This window comes from Natrix helvetica (assembly GCF_964273705.1).
Source record: "Natrix helvetica genome assembly, chromosome: Z".
NCBI lineage: Eukaryota > Metazoa > Chordata > Lepidosauria > Squamata > Natricidae > Natrix > Natrix helvetica.
Window position 1 is genome coordinate 26,156,710 of NC_138554.1, and position 21,400 is coordinate 26,178,109.

Consider the following 21,400-nt stretch of genomic DNA (forward strand, 5'->3'; position numbering starts at 1 on the left):
ATAATTAGATAAAGTGTATCTTTCTTAAACCCCTCCGGTATTATGCCTAGGAGAAAAGTTTCTGGTTTAAACATAATTTGTTCTCCCACCATTTGTTCTAACCATGATTGAATCATTTTCCAATATTTTTTTTGCCTCATTGCACGTCCACCACATATGATAGAAAGTGCCTGGTGTTTTTTTACACTTCCAGCAATTTGGGGCCAGATTTTTGAACATTTTGGAAAGCCGTGCTGGGGGGAGATGCCATCTGTAGAACATCTTATAAAGATTTTCTTTATACCCCGTAGCCAATGTTAGTTTCTGATTAAGTATCCAAAGTTTTTCCCACTTAGCCAATTCCACATTGTAACCGAAATTTTTCACCCAGTTTCTTTGACATGTTCCTCCTCTAGTTTATATTCCAACAAGAATCTATACAGCACTTTGATCAGTCTGTTTTCTGTCTGTATCAAAAGTTTATCTAATATTGTGTAGTCTTTGGCAATACCTTCGTTCTTCCTATCCTGTGCATGCCTTGATTGTATCTGTAAATAAGACCACCATTCTACTTGTACTCCTAGTGATGTCAATTCTGATCTAGTTTTGATCTCCCCCTGCCTGTTCAATAACTCTTTATATGTGACTATATTTTCCATGTTGATTAAATTTGGGTGTATGTATGCTTCCATCGTAGATAGCTAAATAGGTATTTTAGTATAGTGGTCATGTTTAATTTTGTTCCATATTAGTAACAGAGATTGTCTGATGTAATGTCTACTTAAATATTTGTGTGCAGATCCTTTTTCATACCAGAGGAAGGCATGCCAGCCTGCTTGGAGGTCATGGCCTTCCAATTTGAGTAATCTTTTATTTTTCAGCATTATCCATTCCCTTAGCCATGTTAGTATGGCCGCAGTATAATAGAGTTCCCAATCTGGTACACCAAATCCTCCCTTTTCCTTAGTGTCTTGCATAGCCTTAAGTTTTATTCTTGGTTTTCTTCCCTGCCAAATAAATTTTGAAACCAATTGATTCAAATCCTTGAAGACACCTTTTTCTAATTTAATGGGAATATTCTGAAATAGGAAAAGAAATTTTGGTAATATATTCATTTTTATAACTGTGATCCTGCCCATCAGGGACAGTTGTAGGTTTTTCCATCTTTCTAGATCTTTCTTAGTTTTCTTAATCAAATTAGTATAATTATCTTCTTTGATGGTCACACAGATCATCGCAGATAAATGTATACCAAGATATTTAACTTTTTTGACAATTTGGATACCCAATTTCTTCGTTAACTCCTCTTTTGCTTTTGATGTCATATTTTTAGTCAGCATTTTGGTCTTTGTCATATTTATCTTTAAACCCGCTATTTTCCCATACTCTGTCAATTCCTCAATGAGTTTCGTACCAGACTTTATAGGATCTTCTAACACAAACACTAGATCGTCCGCAAAGGCCTGTAACTTAAATTGCTCCTTTTTGATTTCTAGTCCCTTTATCTGTACCTCTTTACATACATTCCTGGCTAATACTTCTAGAGTTAGTATAAACAGCAGGGGGGATTGTACCTTTCTGGATTACAATACTTTGTGTTAATTCACCATTGATTATTACTTTGGCTTTTTGGTTTGTATAAATTGCTCTGATCGTGTTTATAAATTTATCCCCACAATCCATGTATTCTAATTGTTGGTGCAAAAATTCCCAGTTGACATTATCAAATGCCTTTTGGGCATCGAGAACGATTAGTGCAACCTGTTTTTCATTGTGCACTTCATAATATTCAAGAATGTTCAGCATAATTCTCATTTTGTTTTTAATTTGTCTTCTGGGGAGGAATCCGTTTTGATCTGTATGGATGAATGATGTAAGAAATTTTTTCAACCGTTCTGCTATTATTGAAGCAAAGATTTTGTAATCTGCATTTAGCAGTGAGATTGGTCTGTAGTTTTGTATAAACACCTGGTCTGTGTCCGCCTTAGGTAATAATACAATATTAGCCTCCGTCCATGATAACGGTGTCGTCGCCTCTTTCAACACAGCGTTATAGACTTCCAACAACGTTGGGACAAGTATATCCTGGAATTCTTTATATATTTCCTCTGGCAACCCATCCGGCCCTGCAGCTTTATTATTCTTTTGTCTTTGTATGGCCTCAATTATCTCTGATGTTTTAATGTCCTCATTGAGCATGTCCTTAATCTCCTCTGGTACCTTTGGCAGATCTGACTTTTCCAAGTACTGTAATATTCCTTCCTTTGTATGGTCTCGATTTTCTCTATATAATTGTTCATAGAACTCTTGGGTGATCCTTTTCTTTTCCTCTAGTTGGTAGCAGATCTCGCCTTTTTCATCTTGTAGTTTATTGATCCAATTCTCTTGCTTCTGCTTCCTCAACCTTTAGGATAGCCACCGCCCCGGTTTATTTGCATTCTCAAAGAAGTTTTGTTTTGCTTTTTTTATAGATTGTGCCAATTTTGCTTTTTCAAATATAGCCAATTCATGTTTAATCAATTCCATATTTCCTTTTATACTTCTGTTCTGCGGTTTCTTTTGAAGTTCACTCTCTAAATTTCTATACCTTTCTTTCAGCTCTCTTATTTTTAGATTCTCAGTTTTTTTCTTCCTAGCTGTGGCTGATATTGTGACCCCTCTTATAAATGCCTTAGTTGTATCCCATAAGTTTTGTATGGATGTATCTCCTGGCCCGTTTTCTTTGAAGAAAAATCTTAATTCCTGGTTAACTCTTTTAATATATTCCTGATCTTTTAGGATTGATCTATTGAGTAACCAACGATAACTGCCCCTTTGTTTTTTCCATATAATCCTCATGGGATTGTGGTCAGCCCATAGATTGGGTTCTATATCTATCTCCTTCACTTCCGAAATTAACTCCATCGGCAGCCAGACCATATCTATCCTTGACCAGGATTCATGTCTATTCGAGTAGAAAGTATATTGCTTTCCCTCTGGACATCTTTCTTGCCATACATCATACAGATTAAGTTCTTCAGCCATTTGGAAGAATGACCTTGGCAAAGTTCTCCTAGCTCCTTTTCTCTTCTTTCCACTTTTATAGTCCCGTTTCGGGTCAACTATAGCATTGAAGTCACCCAGTAAACAAACATTTTCATTTCCCATCTCTTGAATAATGCTATGTAGTCTATGATAGAAATTTTCCTGGCCTTCATTAGGTGCATATATTACAACCAGTGACACCTTTTTTTGGTTTAACATTATTTCTACGATTAATATTCTCCCTTCCTCATCATGATAAATTAGTTTAGTCTGGATCGTGTCTTTGACATATAATGCTATTCCTCTTTTCTTTTGATCAGCTAGTGCCGTGTAAAGTTTACCCAATCTAGGACATTCTAAGATCTGGATCTGTTTTTTAGTCATATGGACCTCTTGCATTGCAATTATATGTAATTCAAATGTTTTAGTTTATTAAATATTGTTTTTCTCTTCTGGGGTAAGTTTAGACCATTAATATTCAATGATAGAATCTTGATTTCTCCCGACATACTTCTATGTGTATTTAGGTCGTGTGCTTCTTGTTGCCCTTGTTTCTCTCACTTCCTTTGGTTCTTCCCTTTTTTCGTCTAGAACGACTTCTTTCTCCTTTCGTGTCTCCACTGGTTCCTTTTCTCTTCTTATCTGTGCCCTGAGTCCTTGCCTCCTTGCTCCCGACTGTTCTCCTTCATCTTTCTCATCCTCCTGCCCAACAAGAGTATTGTAAAAATCTTCCACTTGTTCCATCGTGTCTATTCTGAATCTTCTATCTCTCCAAGTTACCAGTACGCCCTCCGGCATCAGCCATCTGAAGTTAATTTCAAATTTGTTCAGGACAGACGTTAAAAATTGATAGGGCCTTCTTAATTCTCTAATTCTCCTCGGTACCTGTTTTAGAACTGTTAGTTGTCGTTGATTGTAAATTATCAGGTCGCCTCTTGTGCTATTCAGCACCTCGTCACGTATTGATTTTTTTACAAACTTTACATGGACTTCTCTTGGTAGATTATTCTTTTTTGCGTAGTTTGTCTGTATTCTATACGTCTCGTCGATCTCACTTGCCATCTCATCCTTTTCTATTCCCAAAGCCTTTGCCATAAGGTCTGCCATCGTGTCTGGTAAATCCTCGCTTTTTTCTTCCTTTACGTTCTGGAACCGTAGGAATTGGGCTGCTTTCTCCGATTCTAACGCGAGGACCGTTAACTCAACTTCCTTGTTTGCCTGGATCAGCCTAGAACTCAGCTGCTCCATTTTTTCATCCTCCTTTTCCAACCTTCCTTCTATTACATTTATTCTTTGTTCGTGTTTATTGATCTGTTCCTGGAAAATTTATCGTCCATCTTCTGCATTCTCTCCTTTAATTCTACAGTATCATTCCTTATTTCTCTAATATCCTTTTTAAGTTCTTCATGATTTTTAGCCATTACCTCCTGCATGGTCTGTAATATCATCTGCAATTCCTTAGTTGAATTGGATCTTTCTCTCTGGAGCATATAATAATAATAATAATAATAATAATAATAATAATAATAATAATAATAATAATAATAATAATAATAATAATAATAATAATAATAATAATAATAATAAAATAATTTATTTCTTAGCCGCACCCTCTCCCGAAGGACTCGGGGCGGCGTACAATAAAACACATAAAAACAATATGGACAATACACACACAAAATAAACGAATACGTGTACATGGAGGAGGTGGGAAGATGAATAAAGACAGTTAAAACACAATTTAAAATCCCCTAATAAAATTCCAAAAGTCACAAAATTAAAAAACCCGTCAGGAGCAGTGTGAAACGAACTGATATTGTGAAATATCCTCCGAAGATATTTGGTTCGAAGGACTGGCAGCCACTAGGGATGGCTGAGATGCTGGCTTCCTCCCTGTGCCAATTTTCGTTAAATTTGTACTACTTGTCATTTTTTGGAAGAATTGGATCCCTACTTTAGTTTTTCTCCAGAACTCCCACTTTCTTCTCTCCCTCGTAACTTTCTCCAGTTCTTCTTTCTTTCTTTCTTTCTTTCTTTCTTTCTTTCTTTCTTTCTTTCTTTCTTTCTTTCTTCTTTCTTTCTTTCTTTCTTCCTCCCTCCCTCCCTCCCTCTTTCTTTCTTTCTTTCTTTCTTTCTTTCTTCCTGCCTTCCTGCCTTCCTGCCTTCCTTCCTCTCCCTCTCCTCCCTCTCCCTCTCCTCTTCCCTCTTCCTCTACTCAATTATCAATTTTAAATAGTAATAGGGGGTAGTAAACTCTATATATCAATAAGTTCGTATGTTATGTGAGAACAACTGTCATAGGATAGGGAGGGAGCGAGTGAGAGAGACTTATCAATTTATCACTGTATATATATGTGTGTGTGTATGTCACACTTATAATACTCCTAAGTTTCTATTAATCTATTAATCTATTTTATTAACTTAATAAAATCTAAGAGTAAATTGCTTATAGTTATTACTTATATTGTGATCAAACAATCTCCTAAATTAATCAGTACTAATGCCAATAATATCGAAAAGAGTTGGGATTAATAATCTTACAGCAATAACAATAACAGTATATTCCTTTGATGGTAGTATTATAGCATTAATTCCTATTTTTTAAGTTCAACCTTAGATGCGATCCTCCTGTGTTGGATAATTATATGAGAATGTTCTGGGTTCCCCTGCTCCGTTAGATCTTCTTTCTCTCTCTCCAGTTGTTTCTATTAGTAGTGTCCAAAGATTAGCCTCAATAATCTCTAGTAGTCAGCTCTCTTGTTATCCAGAGAATATAGTCACCAAAATTCCTGTTTTCTCTTAAGGTATTAAGAGGGGGGGAAATTCCAAATTTCGCCAGTAGATGTCGCTCTTCCACTCTTCCAGAAGCTAACCAACTGCAGACTAACCACAGGCATATGTAGCAAAGTTATAATCCTTCCTTTTCCTTCTTCCTCCTTCTTCCTTCAGGCCTTCAAGCCTTGGATAATTAACTCAATCCCCCTGAAGAGATCTGTGTAGTCAAAGTTATTTACAGCCGGCCTTTGTTATGTTAACAAATTAGATTTAGATTAGCTCATCGGACAGTTCAGAGAGTAAAAGAAGATAGCCTCTAGCCTTCACTCAGCATATTACTCTCGCTGTAATGGAAGGGGATAAGCAGCCCCCCCCACTTCCTCTTGGAGCCCTTAATCTCTTGAGCTGTTTTGGAATAAAAATACCTTCCACCAAGATCAGGAATCTGTTAAATCACTTGCAACTCCGGCAGCTTCTCTGTAATAAATCCTCACTTGCTTTGAACTGTTGTCAGCGCTTTGGGACGGCCATTAATGTTCGCCCTCTTCCACGCCCAGGGTTATGAAGGAGATTTCAAGCACAGACCATGAATTGCCATCCTATGGTCATGCCAAACCAACCTTCTCTCTTCAGTCTTCCCTCCAGGAAGGCTTGGTTTATCAAAATCTTTTCAGCAAACCCCTCCGGACGTTAGATCTTGCTGCTGTTAACGGAGCTCTCCGTCCAAGCAGCCATTCGTGCTGGCAGCAAGCCCCGCCCTCCAAGTTGGCATTTTAGGCTAAATATTTTTTTTTTCTTGATGCAATAAAGATAGTCATTCTCATGAAGGGTTATTCTATGAATGATAGTGCTACGGTAGTTTTCCTTTCTAACTTTGGGTTGGTCTCATAACAGATGGGCGAAGAAAACGGCACATGCCCGGGCCCAGATCTTGTACTACCTGGCTGAAAATCTGGAACTCCGTCGAGCTGGGATTGCATCACAGCTGGAATCATTAATGGGTATAGAAAAAGAGAAAGCTTTGATGGAGGTGGATATTAGTGTGCGCCGGCTATTTTATTGGGCAGCTTACTCGGACAAATATGGTGGAGTTGTGCAGGTAAGAATAACAGGGCCTTTTCCTTGGCTACATACGATGCACTTTGCTCTCTGTAACTGTTGATGGATGGAATGTGGCTGAATGCCTGGAAGAGTTTGAGATGTGAGACCAAACTCAGTGCCCAAGAATTAAGCTTTATGAACAAAAGGTATTGGGTTCAACCCCTGCTGTAAAAAAATAACAAAAAAATTATTTCTGCTCAAAATTCTAAAATAGCTTTCTCCAACATTGGTGCCCTTTAGATATGTGGAGTTCAATTCACAGAAGCCTCAGCAATGGCTGTTCTGGCTAAGGATTTCTGGGACTTGGGCCATATATCTGAAGAATGCAAAAGTAAAGACAGTTGTGAAGGTTAATGCCAAAAAGAGTTGGCCATATGGTAGTAGGTAGGCACATTTATAGGACACTATTCCTGTAATGAAATGACCTTGCAAAAAGTCTCCCCCCCTCCTTATACGTAGAGAATAATCAGGGAGGGAGCAGCCTTCAATCGAGTAATGGACAAAGAAAGAAATTTAGAAAAGATCTGCTATAAATGAAAAAAAATGGAGGGAGAATTGTACTTTCAGGCTTGCAAAGTTCTGTTAGTGCAGCCTCGCAATAAAGCATGATTAGCTTATCCTGTCATGTTTCCTATCTGATCTTCTTGGGAGGTTGGCAGTTTCCCTCTTTAGTATTCTTAAAAGTACTGAAAAGTTCCACACGAAGGAGCTCCTCTTGCAGAGCGGAGCAGAGTTGTATTTGCATGTGAACATGAATGAAGAGGAGAACCCTGCTGGGTACAATTGCAAATAGAGAGAGGTCTTCCCCAGGCTAAAATGCCTCAGAGGCAACTTATGGAGGCTTCTGTGCATACCATAGCAAGAGTTAAAACTCCCCTCTGCATTCCTGGCCCCAAATGTACCAACAACTGAAGGTATGTGGGAATATGTTTGGAAGATAAGAACTACTGACTAGACAGCCTTAGATAAGAGGCAGCTGAGCCCACAGAAGCAATAAGGGTGTGGCAAGCATCTCAGAAGGGACCCTGCCGAGGTTCTTCAACTGAAAAGGTGAGCAGAGAGAGATGGATTATCAGACTGGAAGGATTCTGTGAATGGAATTTTACTATACAGTTACAGCTGGTACTTTGGGTGTTGTTCTTACCTGGCCCACCTTGCAATGCTAAGATTGGGGCTGCAGGGGTCTAGCAACTCTCTTTTGGGTTAGGGAAACCCTCATAAGAAAGGAAAAGAAATTTGTGTATGAAATGAAAATCAAAGCACTAGCAATAGCACTTAAGACTTCACAGTGCTTTATAGCCTTCTCTAAGCAGACTGAAGAGTCACTATATTGCCCCCCCAAAAATCTGGGTCCTCGTTTTACCAACCTCGGAAGGATGGAAGACAGAGTCATCCTTAAGCCGGTCAAGATCGAACTGCTGGCAGTCAGCAGAATTAGCCTGCAATACTGTATTCTAATAAGGGTGGCTAAGACGCTGAGCTTGTCCATTGGAAAATTAGCAGTTTGATGGTTCAAATCCCTAGCGCTGCATAACGGAGTGAGCTCCTGTTACTTGTCCCAGTTTCTGCCAACTAGCAGTTCGAAAGCAAGTAAAAATGCAAGTAGAAAAAATATTAACCACCTTTGGTGGGAAGGTAACAGTGTTCCGTGCGCCTTTGGCGTTTAGTCGTGCCGGCCACATGACCACGGAGACGTCTTCGGAAAGTGCTGGGCTCTTCGGCTTTGAAACGGAGATGAGCACCGCCTCCTAGTGTCGGGAACGACTAGCGCATATGTGCGAGGGGAACCTTTACCTTCACCTTTGCTGTATTCTAACCACCATGCCACCAAGGCTCTTCCATCTAGATATGGGTGGAAACTAATCAAGGAGAGAAGCAACTTAGAACTGAGGAGAAACTTCCTGACAGTGAGAACAATTAATCAGTGGAACAGCTTGCCTCCAGAAGTTGTGAATGCCCCAACACTGGAAGTCTTTAAGAAGATGTTGGATAGCTATTTGTCTGAAACGGTATAGGGTTTCCTGCCTAGGCAGGGGGTTGGACTAGAAGACCTCCAAGGTCCCTTCCAACTCTACTATTGTATTGTATTGTATTGTATTATTGTATATTTCAGCGGATTGATTTAAAAAGGAAATGGAGGCTGGCAATCAGAAGGGATTTTGTTAATGGGGGAAGTTTTATTCTTTTTGTAGACCTTCATAAACCTAGAAGATTTTTTTGCTTGTGCCTTTTTCTGCTGCAGGAAACCACTCTGTATGGTGCCTGCATTCACTTTCGAGAACCTCTTGGTGTCGTGGGAATTGCCTGTCCAGACGAGCACCCGCTCCTCAGTTTTGTCAGCTTGTTTGCCCCAGCAATTACTCGTGGCAACTGCGTTGTGATTATTCCCAGTGAGCGATATCCTTTGCCCGCCCTGGATTTTATTCAGGTATTTTCTGAATGTTTCTTTCTGACCTAATTTGCAGATCACTAAAAAAAAAAAAAAAAAAGGCAGAAATGAACGAACATCTGACTGACCTGTACCTGTCCCTATGTGTGAACCTCAACCACTCCAGGGAGTGTATCACCTATTTCTCTTTTAAGTAATTTTTTCCCCCCTTGCTCATGGAATATTTATTTATTTAGCAAAAAAAAAAAACACAACCCACTATATTTTTGGCCACTTGGCAAGACTCTGGGGAATTGACTCTATCAGAACCTCATAAAAACGTAATATAAAACTCATAAAAATGTGATTCGGGCAAGTTTTATTCAAGTTTAAGGATTCCAAAATAATCTTATTTCGGAAGAAGCAGCAAAAGGCTGATTAGAAGTTTGATTTGGGAAATTTACAAGCAGGCTAAGGGGCTCGATGGGTTTTAAATAAGATTTTGAAATTAATTACAAGAATCCTCCCTGTGGATTATAAATATATTTATTTTTGAAAATGTATTCCATGAGAAATGTTTCCATGAGAAAATGCTATCAATTGGTGGGATGGGGTGAAATCATAAGACAGGATTTTGAAGTTTGGAATCAGAAAGAACTAAAGATTATAATTAAAGCAAAAGAGAGTCACTAATGCGGAATGGAGCAAAATATTCTCACCTTTTGAAGAATTCAAGGATTTTTGGGAACAAGGCAGCCAAAAACTATTCTTAACATTGTCTGCTGTAATAAAGCTGGGTTCAGAAGATGTTATAGAAAAGAAACTGGTTTTATTGGACAAAACAGAGGGGGATAAAGGTCAGGCCAAATAAGTTGCGGTTATTATTATCCTTATGGTGGTTGTTACTTTAACTTGCTTTAGGAATGTCTACATTTCTCTCCCCCCCCCCCAATCCTTTTGAGACTGAAAGAAACAGGCTGAATGTCTTCTGTGGTACCCCAAGAATGCGAAATTCCTCACTTGGGAAGAGTCTAAATCTCTCTTTGGGAAGTTGCATAAGAAGACAATTATACAAACGCCTGTATCCTGTCATATTGTTAGTAGTTTCATAAATATATTTGTAATTCATTTAACAATTAATAAAAGCAAGGTGTTAAGATGATTTAATAAAATGAAAGGAATTAAGATGGTAGAAGTAAGGAATCAGATATCACAGCTGTTAGAGCAGTGTTTCTCAACCTTGGCAACTTTAAAAAGTAAATCCACTACTCTTAAGGTTGAGAAACAATGTATTAGAGTCACACATGATTTCTTCACAACATATAGATTTATCCTCCATTCCTTTAAGGTAGGGTTCTCAAATGATGTGCCTACTTTCTGTCATTTTAGCCTGTATTTTTTCACATTTTCAATAACGCTCTGAGGCTTAAATGTATCTAAAACCAAGAGTTCTTGAAGAACTCGTATAAAATTGCTGACCTCCTAGCAAAAATAGGTGATTTGTCGCTACAATAAGGCTGGGTGCCAGAACTCTCCAAAGGTAAATTCAGCTGAACCAAATTTTGGGAAATCTTTTATCAACAAACAGAACAAAGGCAAGATGGTGTACATGGATTCTCAAATGCGCTTGACAAATTTTTTTCATAGATAACTCTTGAGTGAACATAATGCCTGTGGGGTGAGATAAACTCTTTCTTTATGACCTACCAACTGCTTAAAGAACAGAAGGCAAATAATGGAAATAAATAGGCATTTTTTATCAGAGGAGGCCCCAGCTTTCTGTGCTGGGATTTTTTAAAAATTCTCGATGAAGGCTCTTGATTTACATACAATTTTATATATCTTTATTTATAAAATCTTAGTTGTCAGTAGCTAAGTAAGAAAAATATTTTGAGGCCATAACAGGTAGCACAGTGGAGATTTAACTATAATCTATTAATCCCAGGGATGATGTCTGTTCAGAGTTCAATAGCTGTGAAAATGATAAATTCTATATGAGGAATCATTAGCAAAGGGGCTGCTAGTAAATTACGTTGCAATGCCCTGGTGTAGATTTGTGGTATATCTGTTCTAGTCTCCAATCTTGGAGGGGAAAAGCTGAAAAAGTAGAGAAGAGAGTAACCAAAATACATGAACGCTCTTCCCTGCAAGAAATGGCTAGGTTTTCTGGAATTTTTGCTTGGGTAAAAGGCAACTTAAAGAGAAAGGACCTTATTGAAATGTACACTAACACACGTAGCGAGTGAAGGGGGGCAGTCTTTCTCCTCCCTTTCTGAAGATACTGGGATTAGAGGTCATCTAATAAAGTTGATTGGAAGGCAGTTTGGACGCCAGACCAAACGTGGTCCGGAGGCTTTCCTGAAGTCTGCAGTGGGCGAAAAACAGCCCAACGGGCATACCAAACTTCCAGTTGGTATGGTAAGGGTAAAAACTCTCCCCCCCCCTCCATGCAGGTGGTCGCACGTGCATGCACAGGGGGGTTTGTGCGCGCAGTAGCACACGCGCGCACACAGTTTTGGCACATCTTTAGAAAAAGGTTAGCCATCACTGTTATATACTCTTCTATTTCAAATATTTTTCCAATCATTATCATTTATTTCTCCCAAATCTGATTCCCAAATCAATTTTAAACCTTTTGCCTGCTCTTCTAATTCAGTTAATATTCTGTATATTTTCCCAATTCTTCCGTTCCCTATGTATTCTTCGTTCATCTACTTTTATAATCATTTCAAACTTTGTTAACTGTCTATCTTTCTCCTTGAATCTTTCTTCCACTTTTACCCATTTCTCTAATTGTTTTAAATTCAACCAGTTTAATTTAATAACTGCTAAAATGTTTTTCCATTGTGTTATATTCTTTATCTTTTTCTTCCAGTCTTCCCATTTATATATTTGATTTTCTTTTAGTTTACTAATCCATTCTTTCAATTCAATCTTAGGGAATTTCTCCATTTCCACCACTGGTGTTAAAAGAGAGATTGGCCAGTATCTCAATTTATTCCATAATTTCATCAAGTTTTTTAAAAAGGGATTTTATATCCCCCTAGCAATTTTTTAAATATCCTTTTCAAACCAATATGTTTCTATAGGATCGCCTATTTCTCTTAACTCTTTCAACTCTATATCCCTCCATATTAAATCTCTAAGTTATATAGTAGTTACTACTATAATATCTGGGACCACCTTTAAATGATTAGCTACCCAATAATTTCTAATATTTGAAAGACACAGCCCACCCTTTTTCAATGGTTCATACCATAATGCTTTACTTATTCTTGCTCTCTTACCTCCATTACAATGCACCTCCAGCAGCCTTTGTATTTGCTTTAATTCTTGATCCGAGAATTTAATTGGGATCATCCAAAACAAAAAAATATTTTTTGGTAAAACTTTCATTTTTATCATTGCAATTCTTCCAAACCATAACGAGTTCCTTGTAATTATTCATGCTAGTTAGGAATAATGGGAGCTTCAGTCCCATCAGAAGAAGGTGATACTCGATTCCTTACTGCAAAGTTCTCCAAACTTAGCTACCAAATAATTACTAATATTTGGAAGACCTAACCCACCCTTTTTCAATGGTTCATACCATAATGCTTTACTTATTCTTGCTCTCTTACCTCCATTACAATGCACCTCCAGCAGCCTTTGTATTTGCTTTAATTCTTGATCCGAGAATTTAATTGGGATCATCCAAAACAAAAAAATTATTTTTTGGTAAAACTTTCATTTTCATCATTGCAATTCTTCCAAACCATAACGAGTTCCTTGTAATTATTCATGCTAGTTAGGAATAATGGGAGCTTCAGTCCCATCAGAAGAAGGTGATACTCGATTCCTTACTGCAAAGTTCTCCAAACTTAGCTACCAAATAATTACTAATATTTGGAAGACCTAACCCACCCTTTTTCAATGGTCCATACCATAATGCTTTACTTATTCTTGCTCTTTTCATTCCGCTGGAGCATTGTGGGAGTTGAAGTCCACAAGCCTTAAAGTTGCCAAGTTTGGAGATCCCTGCTTTATTGGAATGTGTTGTCACTGAAAAACAGAAATAAATGGCTCTGTTAAAAAGAATAAAGCAACCCTAAATTAAAACAATATTAAAATATGTACATTAAAAGAGAAAGGAGAAAAGTACATTATAAATATCTCTCTCGACTTTTCACCAGGAAAAAACTGGGTGAAATTATAATCTTCAATGCACATATAAACTATTTAAATCCTTAAAATCAGCATGCCTCAGCTTCCATTCCTCTTAGATTTTGGATACAGCATGGACATAACAGATTGATTTAGGCAGAAGTCATTTCCTGAAAAGACAAATACACATATGTGGCCTACTTTAGGAACCCAGGAAACTTTATGATTCATTTTGTTTTGCTGGTCAAAGTATTAAGCGGATTGTTGGCTGCCTTTAGATCTGCAGTTCCCAAAAACTGGTCTTCTGTAGAATTGCAAAATAATGACCGCAGCCAAGGAGTTTCAGAACTCATGACCCAGTTGACTCAGTAGAGTTTTTTGGATTAACTGTGATCGGTCAAAAAAATGTGAGAGGTATTCCTTTCAACTGGATAATTCTTTGGGATTCTGGGAATGGGTGCAATTAAAGAAAAGGACTGGAACCTTAAGCAAAGAGGTGCCATGCAGAAATAGTGAAATTATAATCTGGCATAGTTGGCAGATACCAGTTGAGGGAATCATTGCATATGCAGAAATCTCTAATGGTGGACTTGATTATTATTTTTCCTGTAAATCCAGTTGTAATAATAATAATAATAATAATAATAATAATAATAATAATAATAATAATAATAATAATAATAATAATAATAATAATAATAATAATAATAATAATAATAATAAATAATATTTATTTCTTAGCCGCACCCTCTCCCGAAGGACTCGGGGCGGCGTACAACAAAACATAGGAAATAAATATATCGACATACATATAACAAAACATATACCAAGACATATACACGACATATACAAGGAGGAGGTGAACTGATAGATAAAAACAAGTAAAAACACAATGTTTAAAAACCCCTAAATAAATTGAATGCAATTAAAATACCCCAAATAAAAAAACCCGTCAGGAGCGATATAGTTGGATCAAAGTTGAGCCAGGCCAGCAACTTGAAAAAGGTGGGTCTTGTGTGCTTTTTGGGCTCCATATTCAAATTTCTCAAAACATCCAAGTGGTTCTTTTTAAACATGGCAGACTTGCTTATTTTATTATTTGCTTCCCCATCGCCTCATATGTTGTCTTCTTGCCATTTGGAGGATTTGGTGCATCTTTTCATTTCATAGAGTTCATCATGACTCTCTGGATTATCACGATGGGAAAAATATTAAAGGTTTCCAAATGCAAATAGTACGTCTAAACTTGTCGTAATGGCAGGATGTGCTACATCTACTGGGAAAATGTATGGAGATCTAAAGATGGGACAGAGAAAGTAGACAATAAAAAACATAATGTCACTTTACAAACCCTTATTCCCAATCCAAAATTAGCAAAGCCGTAGCATTGTTTTGTGCAGTTGTTGTGTATACTATTAAGCAGAATCACCTTCTGTTGTCAGAACAGCATTGATGGACAAATCCTGGCTTATTAGATTCTCTCTGTGGGATGAAAATGCTGTCATTCAAATAGGACACAGGATCCTTTGGGCTTAAAATTCATAATCCTTATAACAGGTATTATCTTGTCTAGCCATCCATACTTGCTCAAAATGAGATGCTTTGAATCAAATACGTCTGACATTTGAGAAGACAAGCATTCGATTGCAATATTGAGGGTGGGCAACTGTCAGGAATAAAAAAGCTTTTTTTAACTTTTACTGAAAGGACCCACCAACTTGAACCAAGTGCAGAATTCTGGTTAAGAAGCCCAAAATTTAACATCTACAGAGATTCTCAGTCATCCAGGTCATAGTTGTCCCAAGAAGCTTCTTCAGCTCTGACTAGATGGTGAGGAATGTAAGGATTTATATTCCTTGCAGACAGGCTGGTCATTTGTATTCTTTTAGAGTATCGTTGAGGCCACTTGGAGGTTGATCTGTGTCTTCAGAGTCAATTGAGTAGTGCCAACGGGTGTGGAGCCTTCTTGGAACTGCCAAAAGGACTGTGTTGTGTGAAGCTTCTTGGATGAGAAGCGAAACAGCTTCAAAGAAAAAGAAGAAAGTTTAGTTGCCTCTTGAAAAAGCACCTTTGGGCCAAAATTTATCAAAATTGAACTACAGATATATTAGGCCGGGAGTCTGGAAGGAGCCGTCTTCTGGTTATATTAGCTCTGTTGACTCTTACTTGGTTTCTATGTATTTGAATTTTTGTCTTTATGATGTAATTGCTTTTATCTCTATTTGATAATGTTGATTGCCCAGAATCATTTCCTGAGATGGGCAGCTTCATAAATGGATTAAATTAAGTGATTAAATGCTTGAGCTTCTGCATAGCAACAGAACCAAACTCGCTAGTACAGTGTCTACTTCTGACTTTCCCCCAAGAGAACTTCTTCAAGCACTTCGTTTAAGGGGAGGAGATAGGGAGAATTGTGTTTCCATGTTTCATCTTTGTTAGATCATTAAAAGGCCAAAGCCTCCTACTTAGTTATAAATCATCCCGACATTTGCAATGGTATTAAGAATGTTCTTCCGCTATCCTCTAAATTTGTAAGAGATGTTGATTTCTAAAGAAAGACTCCTCAACTTATCAAAACAAAGATTGTTTTTGGGTGAATGGATTGAACAATAATGTACTGCAGCAATAATTTTGTAGCGTGGGACAGGTTTCTCCGATTTAGTGTCCTGCAGTTACAAGTAGTCGTCCACTTACGACCACAGTTGAGCGCCATTTCTGTATAAACTTACAAATAATTTGGGAACAGTCAATTTGAAGAAAAAAATATGCCAGAAGCAAACCTGACAATTTTGGGTTGAATGAGGCTTCTTTTCCTTATTCCTGTTCAATTTATAAAAGAAAGTACAGGTAGTCCTTGACTTACAACAGTTTTATTTATTGACCATTTAAAATTACAACAGCACTGCAAAAGTGACTTATGACCATTTTTCATTCTTAACAACTATTGCAGTATCATGTAATCAAAATTGAGAGGCTTGGCAATAGACTCGTATTTATGACGGTTGCAATGTCCCGGATCATGTGATCACCTTTTGCGACCTTCTGACAAGCAAAGTCAATAGGAAAACCAGATTCTCTTAACAACTGTGTCACTAACTTAACAACTACCACCGTTCACTTAACAGCTATGTCAAGAAAGGTCGTAAAATGGGCCAAACCTCACGTAATGCATGTCTCATTTAGCAACAGAAAAGTGCTCAATTGTGGTCATAAGTCGAGGACTACCTATAGGAAACAAGTAAGGGCTTCATATGCACATGAGCAACATGGTACAGGTAATCCTTGACTTACGACCACAATTGAGCCCGAAATTTCTTAAGTGAATTTTACCCCATTTTACAACTTTTCTTGCCAATAGTTGTTGAGTGAATGAACCATTGCGGTTATTAAGTTAGTGACCTGGTTGTTAAGTGAACCTGGCTTCCCCATTTTGACTTTGCTTGTCATAAGGTCGCAAAGGGGATCACATGACCCCAGGACACTGCAATCATCATAAATATGAGTCAATTGCCACATGTCTGAATTTTGATCACATGGCTGTGGTGATGCTGCAACGTTTTTCATAAGTGTGAAAAACTGTTATAAGTCAGTTTTTTCATTGGCGGTGTAACTTTGAACAGCCACTAAATTTACTGTTGTAAGTCAAGGACTAAAAATGGTACAGGTGGGCTCACTTAGTTTCCGCCTAGAAATACTTGTCAATATGGTATTATAGTAGTCATTATGTTCTCATTTTTTGCAGTTTTTGCATTCTGTGGCAGCTTTTTTTTCTCCTCAATATCAAAAACAGACACAACATGAATCATCTCCAAAGCAGGAGAACTACATATTGGTATAGGTGGTACCTTGTAAGGAGAACCTATTGGTTTATTTTCGTACCATACTGAAGAAGACTGCATCTTGGTTTAGGTGGTTGGTAGCATCCACTTCCCCAAACTTCTTTATTGTTAACAGGTTTTGGAGACTTCTGACGTGCCTGCTGGGGTGGTGAATATCATCTCTGGCTCCCGGGATTACTTGAGTCGAAGTTTAGCTGAGCATCATGATATCCAAGCCATGTGGTACTTCGGGTCTAAAGAGGTGAGTGTCCTTGCAGGCTGTGGCACAATATGGGCCAATTTGCCACATCCAACTCAACATGGCCAACTTGCCATGGAACAGCTCATTGCAGCCAACTGTCACTAAATGAACAGTTGTAAATTGAGTGTCGACTCCTAAAGTTGCCATGGTGAGGAAAGGGGGGGGAGCGCATTCCACGCATACTTTCAGCTAGAGTCGGATCTCAGATTACTGCAGCAGGCTTGGGAGGGGGTGCACCTCATTGGGGAATGTGATTTATGACACAGACTGAGGGGAGGGAAGGAACAGGGGTAAAGTTCAGCTACAATTCAAATGAAGCTCAGATCTGACTGCAAAAAGGTCTTGCCAAATGGTGCTCCTAATATCCGAGTAGTTTTATTTTGAAACTTGGCTCGAGACTCATGAATCAATTAGGAAACCTGACATTGAGGACTATGAGTACTGCACTGTGGCCTGTCCAGCTTCAAATGTAACTGAGTTCCACAGCTGATTTATTGAACAAGCCAAAGTCAGTCTTCCCAGCAAGCAAAGTAAAAGCCTGGTTTGTTCAGCCAATGACTAGCTTATTTTCCCTCAGTTTCTTCCTTCAGTTCTCAGGTTGGTATCCAGGGATGGTATTCACTTATTTTCCCTATCAGTTCTCAGATGTGAGCGTGAGCACTTGCATGCAAGCGTGTGGCTTGAAAACATGCCTAAATAGGACGGCATAGAATTGGGACGGGCCCATCTGAAATTTCCACTACTGGTTTGGGCGAACCAGTTCATACTGGCTGAATACACCTCTGTTGTATACATCCCAAGTATACTCGACCTGTTAAGAACAGTACCTTTTTTATATGGTTAGGTTTTCCCCCCCTCACACACATTAGTCGATTTTGCCTGTGAGCTATAGATGTTTTTTTTCTTTCAATAGATGAGCATTTTTGAGGTTTGCCTCTATTTATAGTCCGTGTGAGTATGCTTCTGAGTTTGAACCATATGGGATTTCCCCCCCGCTTTTGTGGGGATTATTGGGGGAATAGGTCAGTCATTTTTGTTTTTGTGGGTGCATATTTTGGTAGCATATGGGGATTGATATTTGTTGGGTTTCATGAGCGATAGCTGTGAAATATCATGCAAGGCATGTGTATCATATTTTCCCTGGTGGGAAATGAGTTTTTGTGGGGACTTGTATCTGGTTTGGCATTTGGAGACCAGATCTTCGGGGGTTTAAATGAAGAGCAAAAAGGGGCAAATTAAGGAGTGATATCTTTTTAAGCTACTTTTGTTTTGTTCAATAAGAGACTTGCATTCGAGATGACAGAAGTCCAGGAATAAAGCAATGTTCTAGACCAGTGGTAGTCAACCTGGTCCCTACCGCCCACTAGTGGGGGTTCCAGCTTTCATGGTGGGCAGTAGGGGTTTGCTGTAACTCTGCTTTATAAATTTGATAATGTAAAGTTACTTCTCTACTTTATAAATCACCGTTACTGTGGAACCGGTGGCCTGTTAGAAAATTTTACTAATAATAGTCAATATCTACGAGCCAGAGCCAATAAAACTTGCTCCCCCCTGACTCTCAACCAAGTTAATAACTATGGATTGAGGATGGCTTCCTATTTTTATACCCTAACCATTCCCAAGTATAGAAGAGCTTTTTCCCTAGCTCGCTTCAATGTCTTGCCCTCAGCACTTCTGGATGATCGTTTCAAGAGGCTCCCGATTAATAAGCGGCTGTGCCCTTGTGACAGAGCCAAGGTTGAGACAGCGGAGCATGTCCTATTTTGCCCTATGTATAGCGTGGACAGATCTAGGTTACTGTCTCTTCCTGAAATTGTCCCTTCTGGTCCTGATGGCTGTGATTTGTTTGTGCATTGCCTTGGGGATGTCTCCTCCTACATCACCTCTCAGGTTTCCAGGTTTTTCTTGAGAGCTGTGACCATTAGAGGAGAGAGCTGTAACCTCCCTTAGTTGGGCTTTTGGTGACTGGCTGCTGTGCCTCTTTTGTAGTGGTCGTGTTTTGGTCAGTGACTGTAAATAAAGTATTATTATTATACTAATAATAGAGATACAAAAGTGGGCAGTAGCTATAAAAAGGTTGACTACCGCTGTTCTAGACTTAGAATGCTAATCATAATTTGTAGACAGCTTCCATTTTAGATTCCTTGCCAGAATTAAGCCATGGTTTAGTGTCTTGAATGACTTAAAATCTCTGGTAATAACTGCTTCATGGTCCCTGTGAGAAATATAAACAGCAGGCCAACTCAACTATTCTGACAAGGCCTCCTTTAAACCTGGAAGCAGACAAGATACTGTCCCATCCTTCTATTACCAGCAATATTTGTAGCTCAGGGATCTCTGGTGCACTTTGAGCTTGATTGTTTTAGATGTTTCATTACCCAAATTAAGTAACATCATCAGTGCTAGTCCGACTAGTTTGGGCAATGAAACATCTACAAGAAAACAACCAAGTTCAGAGAACCTCAAAGACCACTCGCATTAGATGACCTACTACAGAAAAGGCTGCTTCATAGCTGAGACATAACATTGGGGATAAAATCTTAAATTCACAGAATAAGGTCTGCCAGGAAACTTAACAAGAGTGTTTGGCATGAGTCTAATGTTATGTATCAGGGAGGATCCTACAAGGAAAAAGTATAAATAATCTAGAACAAACTGGAGGAAGAGGATATATATTTAAATTAAATTTTATCTAGTTATTAAAATTTTACGCCATCCTTCTCCCTTACAAGATGACTCTGGTCTCTAAAGATGCAAAAGTTTTGAAAGCCTCAGTCCTAAATCAGTATCTATTCACTTTATCGTACAGTAATCTATAGCAGATTACTATTTACAGTAATCTATTTACTTTATCACTTTCTTGTTCTATTCGTCTAGATAGCATTAACGTCCAAACAAATTCCAATAGGTATTCATATTTTCTTTACTGTTTCTTTATGTTTGGACCATCCTTTTGAAATCCATCTTGTAGGAGGTTGTTAAAATGGGCATGCTTAACTGTTGGGTCACTACCATGTCTCTTTCTGTAGCCATCTCTTGTCAGGTAAGCAAACATACAATGGCTTCATGATAATGTTGATTGTTTCACAAACAGGGTTCGGGCCTTGTGGAATGGGCTTCTGCCGGAAATCTGAAGAGGACCTGGGTGAATTATGGAGTTGATATACGTTGTTGGAGTGATCCAGAAGATGGATCAGGAGAAGAATTTCTGTATCAGGCCACCCAGTCTAAAAGTGTCTGGATGCCTATGGGTGACATATTTCCCAACTGAGCTTTTTTGGGGGAGGGGGAAATGTGGGGGGCAGGATTAAAAAAAACCCCACATCTCTATTGTTTAATGTCTAATAAAAGAGCATTTTACCATTTTGTTTAAACTGGTATCAAGCTGTTTTCAATGGAATTGGTGATTCTTTCTGGATATTTTCCTTAAGCAAATTCACTAAGCCATGTATTCTCATCCACTCCCAGGTTATGCGTTATGCTAATAACAGAATAATAGAGTTGAAAGGGACCTTGGAGGTCTTCTAGTCCAACCCATGTTCAGGCAGAAGACCCTATAACCGTAATAGCGAACCTATGGGAGTCCTCTCTGCGGGCAAGCGAGCCGTCACCCCAGCTTAGCTCCACCACACGTGCACATACCTCCTGTTGGTTAGCTGGTTTTTGGGTCTCTGCTGTGCATGCACAGGGGCCAGGGCATATGTGGGAAACATGCATGCCTGCGTGGGGCGCGTACACAACGAGGGGGTCGAGTGCGCATGCATGGGGTGCATGCAGAGGGCCACGTGTATGCATGTTGGTTGGGCGCACACGCGCAGAGGTAGAGCACATGCAGTGGGGTTGCATGCGCATGGGTGGGGGGGAGCATAGGAGGTCACATGTGCATTGCATCATCCTTTGCAGCCCTCTGCTAGGCAACTGTGGGGCTAC

The 21,400-nt window shown here is 38.7% G+C and overlaps 1 protein-coding gene across 2 annotated transcripts in view; it reads left to right on the forward strand.

Annotated features, from left to right (window-relative positions):
- Positions 1-20,844, forward strand: part of ALDH16A1 (aldehyde dehydrogenase 16 family member A1) — a 66,085-nt gene extending 45,241 nt beyond the window's left edge. For both annotated transcript variants that reach the window (XM_081970779.1, XM_081970778.1), the window contains 4 exons: positions 6,673-6,877; positions 9,122-9,307; positions 17,345-17,470; positions 20,565-20,844. In XM_081970779.1, coding sequence (XP_081826905.1) covers positions 6,673-6,877; positions 9,122-9,307; positions 17,345-17,470; positions 20,565-20,741 — 694 coding nt within the window. In that variant the 3' untranslated portion in view covers positions 20,742-20,844. The remainder of the gene's footprint in view (positions 1-6,672; positions 6,878-9,121; positions 9,308-17,344; positions 17,471-20,564) is intronic.
- The last annotated feature ends 556 nt before the right edge of the window (positions 20,845-21,400 follow it).